General features: G+C 37.4%; 2 protein-coding genes across 12 annotated transcripts in view; both read right to left on the bottom strand.

Moving 5' to 3' along the window:
• The window catches only part of LOC149572257 (3-oxoacyl-[acyl-carrier-protein] synthase II, chloroplastic-like), a 134,460-nt gene that overhangs the window by 29,156 nt on the left and 87,834 nt on the right, over positions 1 to 17,470 (bottom strand). The gene's annotated exons all lie outside the window — the stretch shown is intronic.
• LOC149572258 (uncharacterized) lies at positions 11,960 to 14,229 on the bottom strand. The gene is made up of 4 exons (XM_089813487.1): positions 13,545 to 14,229; positions 13,118 to 13,414; positions 12,597 to 12,995; positions 11,960 to 12,470 (listed from the first exon to the last, which is right to left on the bottom strand). Exons 1-4 carry the CDS (start codon positions 14,115 to 14,117, stop codon positions 12,084 to 12,086), a joined length of 1,656 nt encoding a protein of 551 aa, XP_089669613.1. The 5' UTR covers positions 14,118 to 14,229; the 3' UTR covers positions 11,960 to 12,083.

The raw sequence follows: 17,470 nt of genomic DNA, 5'->3' as shown, positions 1-17,470 counted from the left end.
ATTCTTTTTGGAGACAACTTTTCATTTTTAATTATCATCAAAATAGGTTATTTTTGTCGTATTTCTGTTGCTTTTCACGGCTCAAGATTTGATTGCACAATCGCGGTCAACTTGGAAAGAATTTGTCACTCATCTCCGTTCCATCAAATGCCTTTCTTGGGGCGTGCTTTAATTCTCGCATAAATCAAAAACTAATTTCATTGTACACCCAATAAGCACAATAAATTTTTAAAAACAAGCATTTCAAATAATAAGGGAAATGAAGAGTAAGTGATTATGAGAACTCAGAGAATACATAAAAATAGTTTAATTTGATTTGGACAAAGCAGCAACCATGCTTCTAGATTTGGACGAAGCAACAGCTGTGGTTGTCCATTATGCTCCAAGGGATGCCTATATCCTATTCTATACCTCCATTTTGCCAGGACAAGACGATGCTGGGAAAGGTTGTAAATTTTGCATGACACGTGGTAGAAAATTGGTGCTTTCTAAGGTAAAGATTGACTCAGATCGCCTAGAAGAAATAAAAGGCCAGGCTTTTGTGAGAAGTGTTTCATTTTCTCACGGGGGAGAGGTGATTCATGTTGCATTTGTTTCCATAAATAGAATATCCATTTCCTCTGTCGTAGGTTTATATCCAATCAAATCGATCAATGTGCGAGAACAAGGGAGGAGAAGGGCAGAAGAGTGGATCAACAGTTATGGGTTTGAATCATTGTAAAGAAGTTTATGATTTCCAGTCCCAAGATATGAATGGTCCAGAAGGCTCCAAATATTGCGAGATATGAATGGTCTAGAAGGCTCCAAATATTGCGAGATATGAATGGTCCAAAAGGCTCCAAATATTGCGGGGGACTGGATCCTGCAACCTCGAGCTGATGCACGCAAAGTAAATGTTGTGGACCTGAAGAAACCTTTGGTGAATTTTCCTAGGAAGAAAGTATAAAAAAATTATTCAGCAATTAGTTTATCAGTTTTTATGATCGACCTGGTGAGCTGGGGCAAGTTTGTGGCTATTGCGTGTACCTATATATGGTGTTACACGGTCCTTATTTTTGAAAGCATGACAAAAATCATGAATCCAATAGCTACAAGAATCCAGTAGTGACAAGAAGTCCCAACAAACGTTTGATACAAAATTTGAATGAAACTTACCCGCAAATTATTACTTTTATACTAATATTTTAGTTTAGACTTACATTATTTTTCATTTATAATAAATTTTATTTAATTCTTATATTGTAAGATTTTATTTAATTCTTATATTGTCAGTTTACTTTTGTTTAAAATATTAAATTTTTTAAAACTTATATAAATATATATAATCAAATTGGCAAACTTGTTAGAGTTATTAAATTTGCTATAAAAATATTCAGTCCTCAAGATAAATTAAATTATAGGTTTCAATTCATAAATTTGTTCACATACAAAGATTTTTTTTAAATGATTTCATATAAGTTAGAATAATGATGTTCAAACCCTCTTTTTGCTTATTAGATTCTCATATCCATGACAAATGTATAGCTCTTAATATCTTTATTTACATGTATCTCTTTACCTTACTTTTCTTTCAAACCCTCTCTATCTCTTTTCCTATCTCTTCAATCTCTCTATATTCCCTTCTATGTTGGTTTCATCATCGGGGCTTACACAGGTAACCTCCATTTAAAAACATGTGCAACGTCAAAGAGAGTGGCGATGGGGGCGGAGAACAAATGTAGTCTGATGCTGCATTAGAGCACTGTGAACAAGATGGTGGAGGAGGTGTGGAAGGAGATTCATCATTTCACAACTGAAGGACCGCTTCCGCTCACAATTCAACATTTTCAATGCCAGCAGCAGTAGCAACCCATGTTTACGAAAAGTCCACCTGCTGCTTGTAGTCTAGCTCCATGGGAAGCTTCCATCGAGTGGTGCTACAAGCTCCTCTGCATCTTCCTATGGCAGTAGTAAGAAAACAAATTAAGGCTTAATGTGCGTGAAATTCAGTTTTAGACTTCTGTAAGTACTTGACTTCCTCAACATCTAAATGTCACAATGTCAACAATTATTCTTGCAATGGTGGTGCACCATAGAAGTTAGACGTAGTGAGCCAGCTGTAACAGATATTTGTTTAATACTTCGTTTACTTTTTGTTAGCTTAATTCATCTAGATTCATCTTGTTTAATATGTTAAGTATTCATCTAGATATTTGCCGGCTTGTTTAATATGTTAAGTATTCATCTAGATTCTAACAAGTCTCTCTAAGCATCACCTAGATCCAATGAGTGCTAAGTGTTCCATTTATTCTCATGAGAGAGGGATTCATATGAATCACTACTCATGAAACATGGGTTAAAGAGTTTGACTCAAAAACTATTGAGTTAAATCGTGATAGCAATATCACAATTTGACTCCTTGTGGAAATATCTCCTACTTCTATTAATATATATCTAGGTGGTTGAAGTAGTTATTTAGCCTTTACCATTTTGTGATAGTAGATGCACATAGCAGTTATTTAGCATTTATTGTTTTATGATATGTTCATTCTATGCAATTCAAGGAGATCAAGTATGTTTTGGGTGAGTCTCCAATTCCCGTACATGAGGCCACTTTAATACTAAATGAAACATACATATATAGTGTATATATTTTAATATTCATTGTGTTTGTAAGATTAAGAAAATATGCATAAATTGAATTTTGGTTGTAGCACTTTGATTTAAAATATGATTTGCATATGTTTGAATTAAAAAAATTATATACACAATAGATCTTAAATCATTATAAAGTAAAACAAGGATACATTTTAATATAGAAGACGATCAAGAATGGGGCTGCAACACTCTCATGGGAGCGCAAACAAGTTCATCGCTTATTCTTTCACAACTATTGCAGCCAATGAAAACCAGTGAATATCCACAGTCCTAATGGTTTCAATCATCTTGCACCATGTTTCCAACATTTTGTGCGAGTCGATCCACTTTAAATAAAGAAGACAACGACAATTGATTGTAATTTATATTGTAAATGAAATACAAGTCATTTCATAATCTTTTTTTTGTGTCTAAATATAGAACGTTAGGTGAATTTGAAGAGTTATGTTGGCAACAAAAAAATAGACAATATTTAGTGAAACTAGATTATAATTATATGAAATTTTACTTACTACATTTCATTTTAAATTATAAACTTTGAAATTTATTTATTTTGAACTTTTCAACATTAGAGTTTTAGACTTTAATTATTATATTATAGTGTGTACTTATTGTTTTACTTAGTATTCAATACTGATATTTTAATATGTATATTTTTTCATTAAAAATTTAGAAAATTATTTAATACTTAAACTTTTAGTTTTTTAATTATTATATATGATAGCATATATTTCAAATTGTTTTTGTTTTTTAATGTGTTTAAGATTTTTTAAAATATTATATTATATTAAAAATACAATGCAAATAATAAAATGTGTATAGATTTTTTTAGATTTTATTAATAATGGATTTTCTTTTCAATTAACAACTGCATTGAAGAATTGTTTTTGAACTGATAGAAATCTACATCAAAATTGACAGAATTTAGTCACGAACAAGTTAGTGGACATTTTCATCGAATCCCCATGATCAGATAGCAAATCATTATTGAAAGATAAAATTTTGGCCAAGAATTTTCACTCATTGATGAAATTCACTTCTTGTGAAAAGAACTTCATACTAGATGCTTCAAAGCCAGGATTGCAATTAAAACATCCATTGAATAGAAATGCTAGCACAGAGAAATCTAATTTAACCCTTAACATTTTCAGCTGACAATACCTAAGAATCCTCACCAAAACAAACAAAAACAACTAATAGAGGACTACCAATTGATAGAAATCAAAAGAAAAATTGACCAAAATCAAAATCAAAATTGATCAAGATCATCCTTTAAGTAAAAGACACCAATTTGAAAAATCTTTGCCTCTTTTCTAAACAATATGAGATACTATAGTTTCCACTGGATCACATCAAGATCTCTGAAATGAATGATAATAAATGTTTACAAAGAGGTATAAATATAAAGAGATATAAATATAGGGAGACAGATATAGACAAAGATCTAGATAGAAGGAAACATAGGAAGGAGTGCAAGGGAGATACAAGGAGAAATAGAGACACATATACAAAATAGATGAGATAGAGTAAATGAAAGAGGAGGGAGGGAATTCCATCAATAAATAGAGATGTAAAGAGATAGAGAATAATAGAGTGATAGAAATAAATAAAGAAACAATGCCATTTTTTTAATATCTACTCTTTCCTTTTTATATATATTTTTAATAATTGATCTTCGTACCTGTTGCACACCAAGCGGATTGCTAGTCTTTAAACATCTTAATGTTTGAAAAAAAAACACTTCCTATCATATCATTTCTTCCCAAATATTCATGCTATCCCTCTTTTAATCTTCAAAACGGTGGGGTCCTGCTTATTAGTGTTTTTACTCTGAAACTAGGCTCTTCGTGGCTTCTTTATCCCAGTCATCACTCTTGTGAAGGACTTTGTAATTGTTTGTACTTGAGGGTGGAAGGAATATGTGTAACCATATCTTAATGGGGTAGCAGGAGAGAGGCTCAACACTACTATGTCGTATAATTGATTGCTGGGCAAGACTAGCTGTGTGAACTTTTCAAATTAATTGCAGGGTTATCTGGACAAGCAGTTTGCCTGATATAGCGAGCGACTTGAATCCTAAATCGAAAGACCTATCAGATATTGCACAATTTATAGGAAGACTTCATGAGAAAAGGTCGGGGCGAGGCGCACCAAAAGTTGAATCCTATATTTGTATTTTATTCCAGCCACATCTCGACACGTTTGTTGGGGGTATAACTGCATCAAAGAAACGACATTTTTCGGTGTCTTTCAATAGTACATTGTTATTACTCAAAGAAGCGAGCTTAGAGGCCGGGGTTTCTCTTCCGCCGACAGTTGCTTCTATTGCGGGAGCAGGGTGAGTTAACAACGAGAAAGGCACCAGAAGCAAAGGCATAGGTACCTGAAGCAGAACCAGTTGATCAGACAATTTGAATTTAGGGGAAGAAAGAGTTCAAATATCAAGCAAACGGGGCACTAGGCAGATAATAGACACAGTAGGATCAGGGCATCACACCGAAGCATCATAATGGGACCAGGGCAGCAGACACAATACCAGACAGGGTTCAGATCCTAGGTAGGCCTGTTTCCAAGGGTAAAACGAAGACTGGGGCCCAACCCACAACAAGATAGTGGCAGGCCTTAAGCCAGGGGTTTCAAGGTGCACTTTCCGGTTTTGTTTTATATATTTGCTCTTGTTAGCTTTTGTTTCGCCCTTCTTTCTTTTGATCAATGGAAAAACAAATTGAGTATACACAAATGAGAAAACAAACGGTGGATATGCAAACCATGGAAAAACAAACCATCTCATTGGTAAAAAACGGTCAAGAAATTATGGTACACTTTGAAACTAACCATTTAGGGCAAGTCAAAATGGCATCACTTGGCAAGACAGGAAAATATATCTGGGTCAATGTTAAACAGTTCAAGGGCATTTTAAAACGTAGACTTGCTCGTATGAAAGGGTCACATGAAAAGCAGAAACACGGGCAGAGATTGCATAAACAAGTCAAAATGTGCCCTCCACACTTAAGTGGTGACAGTCATCTTTATGGTAGCAATAAGTTCGGTGAGTCTGTCAGTTACAGCCCTACCTCCACACCTCTCGCTTGGTGCCCAGATCTTTATGTGCAAGAACTTTTGAGGGCCAAGAGGAGGTTGGAGCTCCTAGAGGCTAAGGAGCAAGAAAGTTACCGCAATATACAAGTGCTAATTGCAGCAAATAAAACTCTTGTAGACAATAACAACACTTTAAAAGCTCAAATCTCAACGCTGCAAGAAACACTCTTAGCCAGGAAGCTTGAATGGCAGAATATGAAGGATGAATGGAAAAACTTGAATGTGACATTGGAAACAAACAAGGTCATAGCAAATACCAAGTCATCTCATAATAAGGAGAAAACGATTCTTCACACTAGTTCACCAGGAAAGGCAGATGGTGAAGAGAAGAGAAGAAGTTTTGCAGAAGTCACCAAAACTTGGGACAAAAACAGCAAACACCCTAATATGGCAAGAGAAGAGGCAAAGATTCGTGTCAACACGCAAGACAAAGAGGTCAAGGAAAGGCAGCTTAGGGCATCCAATATAATTATCAAGGGGATAAAAGACTATGGGGAAGGCGAACATACCCTTGACCTAACGAGGGATTTCCTACAAGATGTGCTGTTGTGGCAAGGACAAATCTGCCAAGCTTGGAGGATTGGCAAACCACACGCTGAGAAATAGGCCAATCAAGGTAGTCATGCTCAGCATTAGCGACAAACAAAATCTACTTAACAAAAAACAGCTCTTGAGGGGTTCTCGCTTCATTTTAGAGGAGGATTTAACTATGAGACAGCAAGTAGAAAGAAGGATGGAAATGGAAAAAATCAGAACAGCTAGAAATGAAGGCAAAAGAGCTTGGATGTTCAAGGGAAAAGCAGTTATTGCTCATTTTGGCCACTGCTACAATAAAGGGCAGCAAGAAGGCAACAAAGGTGCAACAACAAACACCTTAACAGGCAGCGATACAACAAGATCCATAATCACACCTAGCGATAATAACTCAACTTCGAGTCTTTCACATCAAAATAAATAGCAATCAAGCTTAACCCAGGCGTCCTTAAGTTTAGTTTGTTGGAATTGCAGAGGTTATCCGTGGAGACGTGGGCCTGGGTTAGGGCCTATTGCGGAAGGCAAAGACATTATTTGTCTCATAGAGAAACATGAGCATGAGGGATGTAAGACCCCATTGTTTGAAGGCTACTGGAAGATGGCCGTGTGGAATGAGGCAGCAGGAAATGGTAAAGGTCATGGAGGTATAATGGTTCTAGTAAAAGAAAGAGAAGGTCGTGTCATTCAGCTGGAAAAGACTGATTCTAATAAACAATTTATATGGCTCAAAATCGTGAAAAATAACACTCTTCTCAGGATTGTAGTTTGTTACTTTGCTCCACAAGTATCTAAAATTTATAAAAAGTGTGGTTTAGATCACAATGACCTTTATGCTACGTTAAAGAAAGATGTTGTTTTTTCACAACGTGGGGATGTCCTTCTTGTTGGAGATTTCAATGCTAGGACAGCAACTTGGCAAGCAAGTATTTTCAGCTCCGAAGTAAATGATAACCATATTTGGCTCACAGAAGAAAGAAATCATCAATGGGATAGAATATGCGAAGATGCTAAAGGCTGCAATCATTTTGGGGAAGAATTGAACACTTTGTGTGGCACATTTGATCTAATAATCTGTAATGGTTTGGCTAGATGGGCTAAGTCGGGCAATTTCACTTGCAACACATACAATGGGGCAAGTGTGGTAGATTATGTAATTTGTTTGCAGCATTTGTATAACAATATTGAAGAAGTTGAAATTGGAGAGCACATTTGGGATCTCAAATCAGATCATAGACCGCTGTACGTAAATTTGTATTGGGCAAAGGATAGGCGGATTGGGGCAAAAATCCAAGGCCCTCAACACCCACCTTCTCAGGGCAGAATTTTGTTAACTTCAGAAAATGGTAACACTTTCAGGGCTACTCTTGAGGAACTTTGTATCGGACACCCTACGTATAAGCATGGTGTTAACAGTTATGATTTATCAAATCTGATTCAAGAGGCTCTTTCAAAATGCAAGAGAGCAAAAAATAGAAAATCTAAAACTAATTGTTTTCCAGCCAATGCATGGTTTGATAAGGAATGCAAGAGGGCTAGGAGAAATCTAAGGGAGTCAAATAAAACTAACCTTGACATTAAGACCTACAAACAGATCCTAAAGAAGAAGAAAAATCGATTTTATGTCCACAAGGAGAGAGGAGCTAATTTTCTTGGGCAGAAATAACCCCAAACATTTTTGGAAAGAACTCCAACCAAGGAGGAAGCAAACTGAAAATAATATTACTGCCACCCAATGGTTTGATTATGCTAAGAAACTTTATGAACAAGAGAGTGGAGTGGGACAGCCACCTTTGGTCAATGATACCACAAATATTTTTACTGTGCAAGAGATAGAGACAGGGAATAAAAAGTTGGGTGGAGGCAAAGCAAAAGACCTTGTTGCGCTTCAAGCTGAATATTTGAAGTGGGGTATGAAAACTCTTGCACCGCACATCACTGAAATCTTCAACAAAATCTGTCAGGAAGGGTTTCCGAAAGATTGGACAATTAGCCTTGCAATACCACTTTTTAAGAGTGGTGATGTTAACAATCCCTCCAACTACAGGACTATAATGATCAACCCCCTCCTTGCTAAACTTTTTGGCAGTATGATAGAAACTAGGATCAGCAAATGGGCAGAAGAAAATCATAAACGTGCTAAAGGGAAAGCTGGTTTTAGGCCAAAGCACTCGACAGTGGATCACTGTGTCACTCTGAGACACATTATTGAAAAAGAGTGGGAGAAAAAGGAAGAGGTTTTTTGTTGCTTTGTTGACTTCAAAAAGGCTTTTGATACCGTTCCGAGAGACAAGCTTTGGTTGAGGATGGAAGAATTGGGGATTCCTAGGCATCTCAGAGCTGCTACTCATAGGATGTACGAAGAGGTGAAAGTCAAAATCAGAACTTCAAATGGCATTTCAGAATGTTTTAGGAGCGATATCGGGGTCAAACAGGGCTGCCCTTTATCCCCTACTTTATTTGGTTTATATATTGACAAACTGGAAGAGTGGTTAAACACGCAAGAGCGTGAAGGCATTCAGCTAGGGGAATTTGTTATAAAGCTACTCCTATATGCGGACAACCTCAGTTTAATTGCCAAATCTGCTTGTAGTTTGCAAGACCATCATCTTCTCTTGAGCGCTTTTGTAGAATGGTGGGGATGCAGGTCAATATCAGCAAAACCAAGGTTATGATTTTCTCTAATAATAAAAAACAGCATCAACATGAATTTTATTACAATGGAAGTGTTCTCGAAGAAGTTGCGGAATATAAATACCTTGGCATCGATTTCAACAAAAAACTAAGCTGGTCTAGCTGCAAGTATAAAAGGACATTAGGTGGATGGAAGGCTTTCTACGCTCTTCAGAATAGGTGCCGTGAAGCGGATTTGTGGGATTGGAAAACTATTCGAACCTTGTTCGGTCTTCTTCTGCTGCCAATTGTTCTTTATGGGTGTGAATTATGGGCCAGCAGCACTACTATAGCACAATGGAAACAAATCGAAGGAATCCAAAAGCGCTTGATTACAAGCAAGTTTAAAATTAAAAGCACTGTTCCATATGACATCATGCTAAGTGAAATGGGGGCTGCGCCTATCGAGGCACTTGCTATGGTTCGCCTTTTAAGCTATCTAAAAAGAATCAAAAAAATGGAAGAGGATAGATGGTCGAAAGTTGTCTTTAGGGACACACTATGTAAGCGAAAAAGGACATGGATGCAACAAAACATCAAGTGGATGAGTAAATGGAATATTCATTTCAATATGTGCCCCACAAATAATAAAGAAATAAACGTCTTTGTTATGGAGAAATTCTACAAGAGAAATTGGGGAAGCGAGATTGGGAGGAAGAAACTATATTATATAAATGAGTTCAACCCCACTTGTGATCAACTCGAAAAAGCATACATAGGAGCCAACATTTCTTGGAGAGCTAAAATTCTTATTGCTCAGCTGAGAACCAACTCTCACCAACTTCGTTGTGAGACCGGGCGTTGGAAGAGGCCAAAGGACGCTTGGGAAGAGAGAATTTGCAGATTTTGCAATTTTGGGAAAGTGGAAACTAAACAGCACTTTATTCTAGAATGTGAGGCCTACAAGGATAGCAGGGATAAGTTTGCCGATACTATATGTGACAGTTCTTGGCATAACCTGTTCAACGAAGAGTACATTGAGCAATTGGGGGGGCTCATCATTAGTCTACACAAGAGGCGAACAACGCTACTTAAGTCTGCTTGAGTTGTCTTGCTGTCCCATAGGCTATTTTTAGCCTCGTGGACGTTAAAATTTCATCTATCTATCTATCTATCTTGTTGTTTCCCATTTCCATCATTTTTTTCATACACTGCTTCTTTCTTTATTTTGTTTGATACGAAATCTATCGCAATGAATATTTGTCATCATATAAACTCCGAGAATCTTCTTGTTCATCACTAATTCTTCCGGCTTGTGGATGCACAGGTGCCTTGCCGTTTTGATGATTTAGGTTCACAATATTTCTGGAGCATGAATTTACTTCCATCAATTTCTTCAAACCGACTCAATCTAGAGGTGCATTGTTCAAAATAATAGGCCAAACTTCTGAAGTATTCAAATGCTCATATGTTTAATATTCCATGCTTGACAGCTTTCATTCTCTAATATGTCATTAATTCCGGCAATGTAATATTTCCTTAGGTTTTGACCCATCCGACCAGAGTTCATAGCGATCAAATAAGATATCCTTCCACGGGCTGTATAGATCTATTTCACTATTCTAATCCAAAGTCTGATGCCTTTATGTAACCAGGAACCTCTCATAATCTATACTGTCATAAGGCTAAGCTTCTTGCACTTGACATGGTTTCTCACTGCAAGGGGAGATTTCACGAGAATGTCTAGGCATCGCATGGAGGTCACTGAATAATCTTCTTTTTGAAAACACTGAGTTAGGACTCCAATCCTGATTGCACCTATCTCCTCATACGTATCAACTATTTTGGTCCTACTCCCACAAATCTCCATCATTTAAATCACCATTTGTAACACATAGCTGAAGTTCTTGCCTATATATTTTCATGCACTTCGCTGGAGATAGTACAGTTCTGGGTTACAAGGTTGGGACCATACTCTTTATAAATGAAAAGCAAATAACTTGAGACTGCTCCACCTCTTTCGAAGCTCCACTGTAACGAGAAAATGAGAGCTGAAAGGATTTAGAGCTCAGAAAGGATTTTAGCTTTTGTTGCAATTCGTAGAACATGAGAATGCACGTGCCATCTTTCGATCTGTTGTCACTGACTACTCTTTCAGCGTCTGTTGTGCCTTTAAAATTAACCGCACCCAGTAATTGGAAAACAACAAGAATTTCCTTATGTATTATTTTAAGCAGAAAAAGGTGTGCATTGATTGCATGGATTTTAAAGCTGTAACGAGATAGATAGATAGATAGATAAAAATTTAATGTCCACAAGGCTAAAAATAGCCTATGAGACAGCAAGACAACTCAAGCAGACTTAAGTAACAATGTTCATTTCTTGTGCAGGATGATGATGAGTCCACCCAATTACTCAATGTACTCTTCGTTGAATAGGTTATGCCAAGAACTGTCACATATAGTGTCCGCAAATTTATCTCTACTACTCTTGTAGGCTTCACATTCTAAAATAAAGTGTTGTTCAGTTTCCACTTTCCCAGAATTGCAAAATCTGCAAATTCTCTCTTCCCAAGCCTCCTTTGGCCTCTTCCAACGTCCAGTCTCACAATGAAGTTGGTGAGAGTTGGTTCTTAGCTGAGCAATAAGAATTTTAGCCCTCCAAGAAATGTTGGCTCCTATGTATGCTTTTTGGATTTGATCACAAGCGGGGTTGAACTCATTTATATAATATAATCTAAGTTGCCGATTCGGGTTCGAGGACGGGTTCGGGTTCGGGGTTCGGTTCGTGGGTTCGGGCAATTTTTTTTTCCCCATTTGGGTTCGTGGGTGGGTTCGTTAGTGTATATATATATATATATATATGCAAAAAAAATATAAACTCATATAGTTGTAAAAATAAAACTAAGTCATTCCATAGTATGAATATATCAATGTTACTTGATTATTGATCAATGCCAAATGTCAAAGATAAACATTAAATACTCACTCATTAATCTATGCTAATGTTGTAAATAAAATCATACATTGAATTACTAAAATGCAAAATGGAATTTCAAAACATAGACTACTTCATCAGATTGATAGATAATAAATTATGACTTAATAAAGTTTGAAACTGTGAAACATAGTGATAAATCATAAATGACTCAATGAGTCAATGACAAATGTTTAAACATAGTTTATCAAAGATGCAAATGCCCTTCAAGGGTCAAATGGGTCATCAAAATATGAGGGATCAATGGCTTCATCCTCATCTATATCATTGACATTTTCCACATCATTGGAACCCAAACCGGTTCCACTAGCCCCAGATGCAGCCACATCCTCCTCCTCGTCCTCCTCAACATCTAGCAAGGCAATTCTAGATATATCTTGGACAGTCATATCCAAGTTAGAAGTCTCAGGTAGTACATCCCACAACTTCTCTGGTCCCTTCTTATATCCTGGATCCTTGCGTGATAAGAGGCGCCAGTTGTTGTGAATAAATACCAAGTCCTCTGCTTTCTTTGAACCCAACCGGTTACGCTTCACTGAGTGGATAAAGGAGTATGTACTCCAATTCCGCTCAGCAGCAGAAGAGCTTGCAACCTAGAGAGACAACCAACAAATTTTAAAAAATTAGCTAAGTAATTTTACAATACAATAGGAATTTAAGAGTGCTAATTCGACAAGCTAAGTAGCCATAAGAAAAGGAAAAAAAACTTAAATACATACTTGTGACAAGATCTTAATGGCAAGAGGTTGGAGGTACATGTAACTTTCCCCATGTAAGTACCACCATCCAATGGCATCCAATTTACTTTGGTCATTGATTGCATCAGGCTCTGCATTTTTGCTTGAGACAAAATCAACAAACTCTCTCCTAACATTTGATGCCACATCACGATCACTAAAGAGCCTGTTAAGTGCCCTCTTATACCCAGTAGCAACTTCAGGATCTCTATATGGTGCCACTCTACCAGGAATCGCAAGTATCTCACTGCTATAATATCTAGGAGAAAGTGCATATGCCAAGAGGTGCAAAGGTGTAGTCATCTTGTTCCAACGATGTAGAACAATTTTCTCCACCTTAGTGTACAAGGTATCAGGATCCTGCTCTCTCCTCTGAATGACCTGGGATGTCAAATGATGTACATGTAAGTTATCTTGATGTAGTGTTAATAACTTAATTAAAATCAAAAATCAAAATCTCTCAATAAACAAGGATAAAGTATTGTATAAAAATTTAAACTTACTGATTTCATTCTTTCTAGCATAGAGTCCATGGCATCATATATGTTTCCCAAACAGGGCTCATCCGTGTCGGCATACCGAAGCATAGACATGATGGGCTCGGTGAGTTCTAATGCATATTCCACCCTATTCCAAAAATTATCACTCAAGATCAAATCCTTTACAGTTTTGGCCTTTTCTGTATCAGCTTGCTTCCATCCACCCCATTTGTTGCTAATAACCATTTGACCCAATGCCTCTTTCACCCTCACAAGTCGTCTAAGGACGATTGTGTGTGAAGCAAACCTTGTTTCAGCAACCTATTACAATGTTAATTCAAATTGTAAGTTAATATGATAACACAAAAATTTAAGAATATGTATTAAATTTTGTAAAGTATGACACAAAAATTAATATAATAAATGAAGCTAAATAAAGTTGAAAATTTACCTTCAATAATTCCAAGCGGGAGAAAGTTCTGAAAATTGCTTGTGACATATGGTGGTTTGTCACAAACATTTGGATCTGCTCACCCTCCTCATACACATTTTTCATCCATTCAATTTGGCTGCCCATTGTTTTCATCACCAAGTTCAAGGTGTGGACAGTGCATGGTGTCCAAAAGATATGCTCATATCGTGCTTCTACCAAAGCACCTGCAGCCTTACAAACTTTAGCATTGTCCGTTATTACTTGGACAACATTGTCAACTCCCACGGACTCTATGGATTCAATGAGAAATTGGGCAATAAAATTTGCATCCTTTACTTGCCCTTCACAATCAACCGCCTTCAAAAACATTGCCCCCTTGGGGCAAACAGCAATCACATTTATTAATGGACGGTTTTTGCAATCTTTCCATCCATCAGAGACAATGCTCACCCCCGTTTGGATCCAAGAATCTCTTATTGGTTTGAGGAGGTTTTCTACATTCTTTCTCTCCTTATGCAATATGGTGGTTCTCAACTTTTCATATCCAGGGGATTGGTAACCATGAGGTGCATCATTTATTGCTTTCACCATCTCTCTCCAATAAGGGGATCTCACTAGATTGAATGAAACACCATTTGTAATGAGGCAACGCCCAACCTTTATGTCAGCAATTTCTCTCTTGTTATTTTCAAATGCCGTATCTAATGGGCCTCTCTTGCGGGATGCGGGTGTTTCTATTTCATCTTCATCCATAGATGGGGTAGGTAGGAAGGGATGTGGTCTACTAATTGTTTGAGAAGGTGGTGTTGGTGGTATTTGCTTTGACTTATCTTTTTTTACCTTTGACACTAACCTATCAGCCTCTTCTTGTTCTTTTAACATGCCTGCTATTTGAGGAGCTGACAACCCTTTTTTACCTCCCTCTAGGGGCCCCTCACACATGGAAATCCCTTGACCTGGTGGACCTATCAAATGATGTTTAACCCGGAAATAGGAGCTTCTATATTGGTTTTGGCAAAAATTGCATTTCCATATATACCCTCCCCCACCAGCACATTGCTCAATTCTTGTTGTATACTTCCACAAAGGAGAGCCTTTATCAATTTTAAATCTTTGGGATCCCACCCCACCCACTGAACCTTGACTACTCATTCTTGGATTCTTGCAATCTATAAAAACAAATTTAAAAAAATATTTCAAAACTTATACAAAACTTGATAAAAATTTAGAACAATAAATATAAAAAATTTAAAAAACTAAAAACAAACTATGAAAGAAGCAAAAGGAAGGATCAAATGCATACCTGGAACACTCAACACTGATTATTTGAAGGATTTGAAACTCCACAAATAATCTCTAAAACCTTATCTTCAAACTTGCAAAATGGCCACACCAAAATGAGAGAGCAAAATGACAAAGCAAATGAGAGATTAGATGAATGAAATGCATCTAATAGGCCTTACTTTAGGGTTTGGCAAAAAAAATAATGAAAAAAACATTATTTTATTGCTTTTTTGGGCCACTTTTTGGCCCCACCTGCCGCAGGTCCGCCCGGATTCGCTCGGGTCCGCGACCGGTCCGGGCAGGGTCCGCATTTTGGCCTGCGGGTCCTCCCGGGTCCGTGCAAGCACGGACCTGGGAGGACCCGCAGGCCAAAATGCGGACCCTGCCCGGACCGGTCGCGGACCCGGGCTCGGATCCGAACCCGAATGAATCCGAACCCGGACCCGAGCTCCAGGGTGCGAATCCGGTAACTTAGAATATAATTTCTTCCTTCCGATCTCGCTTCCCCAATTTCTCTTGTAGAATTTCTCCATGACAAAGACCTTTATTTCTTTATTATTTGTGGGGCACATATTGAATTGAATATTCCATTTATTCATCCATTTGATGTTTTGTTGCATCCATGTCCTTTTTCGCTGACATAGTGTGTCACTAAAGACCACTTTAGGCCATCTATCCTCTTCCATTTTTTCGATTCTTTTTAGATAACTTAGAAGGCGAACCATAGTAAGTGCCTCAATAGGAGCAGCCTCCATTTCACTTAGCATAATATCATATGGAACAGTGCTTTTGATTTTAAACTTGCTTGTGATCAAGCGCTTTTGGATTCCTTCGATTTGTTTCCATTGTGCTATAGTAGTGTTGTTGGCCCATAATTCACACCCGTATAGAACAACTGGCAGCACAAGAAGACCAAACAAGGTTTGAATAGTTTTCCAATCCCACAACTCTGCTTCACGGCACCTATTCTGAAGAGCATAAAAAGCCCTCCACCCACCTAATATCCTTTTATACCTGCAACTAGACCAACTTAGTTTTTTGTTGAAATCGATGTCAAGGTATTTATACTCCGCAACTTCTTCAAGAACACTTCCATTGTAATAAAATTCATGTTGGTGTTGTTTTTTATTATTAGAGAAAATCATAACCTTAGTCTTGCTGATATTGACCTGCATCCCCACCATTCCGCAAAAGCGCTCAAGAGAAGATAGATGATCTTGCAAACCATAGGCAGATTTGGCAATTAAAATGAGATCATCCGCATATAGGAGCAGCTTTATAACAAATTCACCTAGCTGAATGCCTTCACCCTTTTGCATGTTTAACCACTCTTCCAGTTTATCAATATATAAACCAAACAAAGTAGGAGATAAAGGGCAGCCCTATTTGACCTTGATATCGCTCCTAAAACATTCTGAAATGCCATCTGAAGTTCTGATTTTAACTTTCACCTCTTTGTACATCCTATGAACAGCAGCTCTGAGATGCATAGGAATCCCCAATTCTTCCATCCTAAACCAAAGCTTGTCTCTCGGGACGGTGTCAAAAGCCTTTTTAAAGTCGACAAAGCAACAAAATACCTCTTCCTTTTTCTCCCATTCTTTTTCAATAATGTGTCTCAAAGTGACACAATGATCCACTGTCGAGTGCTTTGGCTTAAAACCAGCTTGCCCTTTAGCACGTTTATGGTTCTCTTCTACCCATTTGTTGATCCTAGTTTCTATCATGCTGCCAAAAAGTTTAGCAAAGAGGGGATTGATCATTATAATCCTGTAGTTGGAGGGATTGTTAACATCACCACTCTTAAAAAGTGGTATTGCAAGGCTGATTGTCCAATCTTTCGGAAACCCTTCTTGGCAAATTTTGTTGAAAATTTCAGTGATGTGCGGTGCAAGAGTTTTCATACCCCACTTCAGATATTCTGCTTGGAGCGCAACAAGGTCTTTTGCTTTACCTCCACCTAACTTCTTAATCCCTGCCTCTATCTCTTGCATAGTGAAAAGATTTGTATCATCATTGACCAAAGGTGGCTGTCCCACTCCACCCTCTTGTTCATAAAGTTTCTTAGCATATTCAAACCATTGGGTGGCAGTAATATTATTATTTTCAGTTTGTTTTCTCCTTGGTTGGAGTACTTGGTATCTTTGATAAATATATGAGTTTGATAAACGTTAGCAAACTTAATTCGTGTTGAATGAATTAGAGGTACAGTCTGAAAGAGTTAATACAGTCAAAGGAGATGAATAGAAAATCAGGCTTCTAAAGGTATTGAAATAATGGGATGTAGAGTTTGTTCAAAGAGGGTATCCAGATCTGAGTTTTGAGTAAGCATCATTGACAGAAGGTTGTGTTAGTTTTTGAAACAACTAGCCTTAGTTGCTACAAATAACCTTTTCATGAATGAGGAATTTTTCAATGTATCAAAGCTGCTCCCATGAAATCCTTAGCATAAAAGGCATCTTCAGCCTGAAATGAGTATGCTTAATCTCTCTGAAATGTGTCTCTGCAGTGTTCTAAAGCAGCAGCATATTTCTTCATGTCTAAGAAGTACTTGTCACTTACCTTGGCCTCCATCATGTATAGATATCTCAAGAATAGAGATTTCATCATAAGCATAAAACATTCGAGCTGTAACATCATTGCAGAGCCCTAAAATTTCT

The sequence above is a fragment of the Cupressus sempervirens genome, chromosome 2 (assembly GCF_028749045.1).
Source record: "Cupressus sempervirens isolate cs-2001-9-10 chromosome 2, ASM2874904v1, whole genome shotgun sequence".
NCBI lineage: Eukaryota > Viridiplantae > Streptophyta > Pinopsida > Cupressales > Cupressaceae > Cupressus > Cupressus sempervirens.
The sequence above is the reverse complement of the archived record's forward strand: the minus strand, read 5'-3'. Positions and strand labels throughout refer to the sequence as shown.

Excerpts from the sequence above, each read along its gene's own strand:
- LOC149572258 (XM_089813487.1), bottom strand. The coding sequence starts at position 14,117 with ATGGTGAAAGCAATAAATGATGCACCTCATGGTTACCAATCCCCTGGA. Across the intron at positions 13,415-13,544 it reads CCCGCTTGGAATTATTGAAG|GTTGCTGAAACAAGGTTTGC; the intron begins GTAAATTTTCAA and ends ACATTGTAATAG. Across the intron at positions 12,471-12,596 it reads CCATTAAGATCTTGTCACAA|GTTGCAAGCTCTTCTGCTGC; the intron begins GTATGTATTTAA and ends TTGTCTCTCTAG.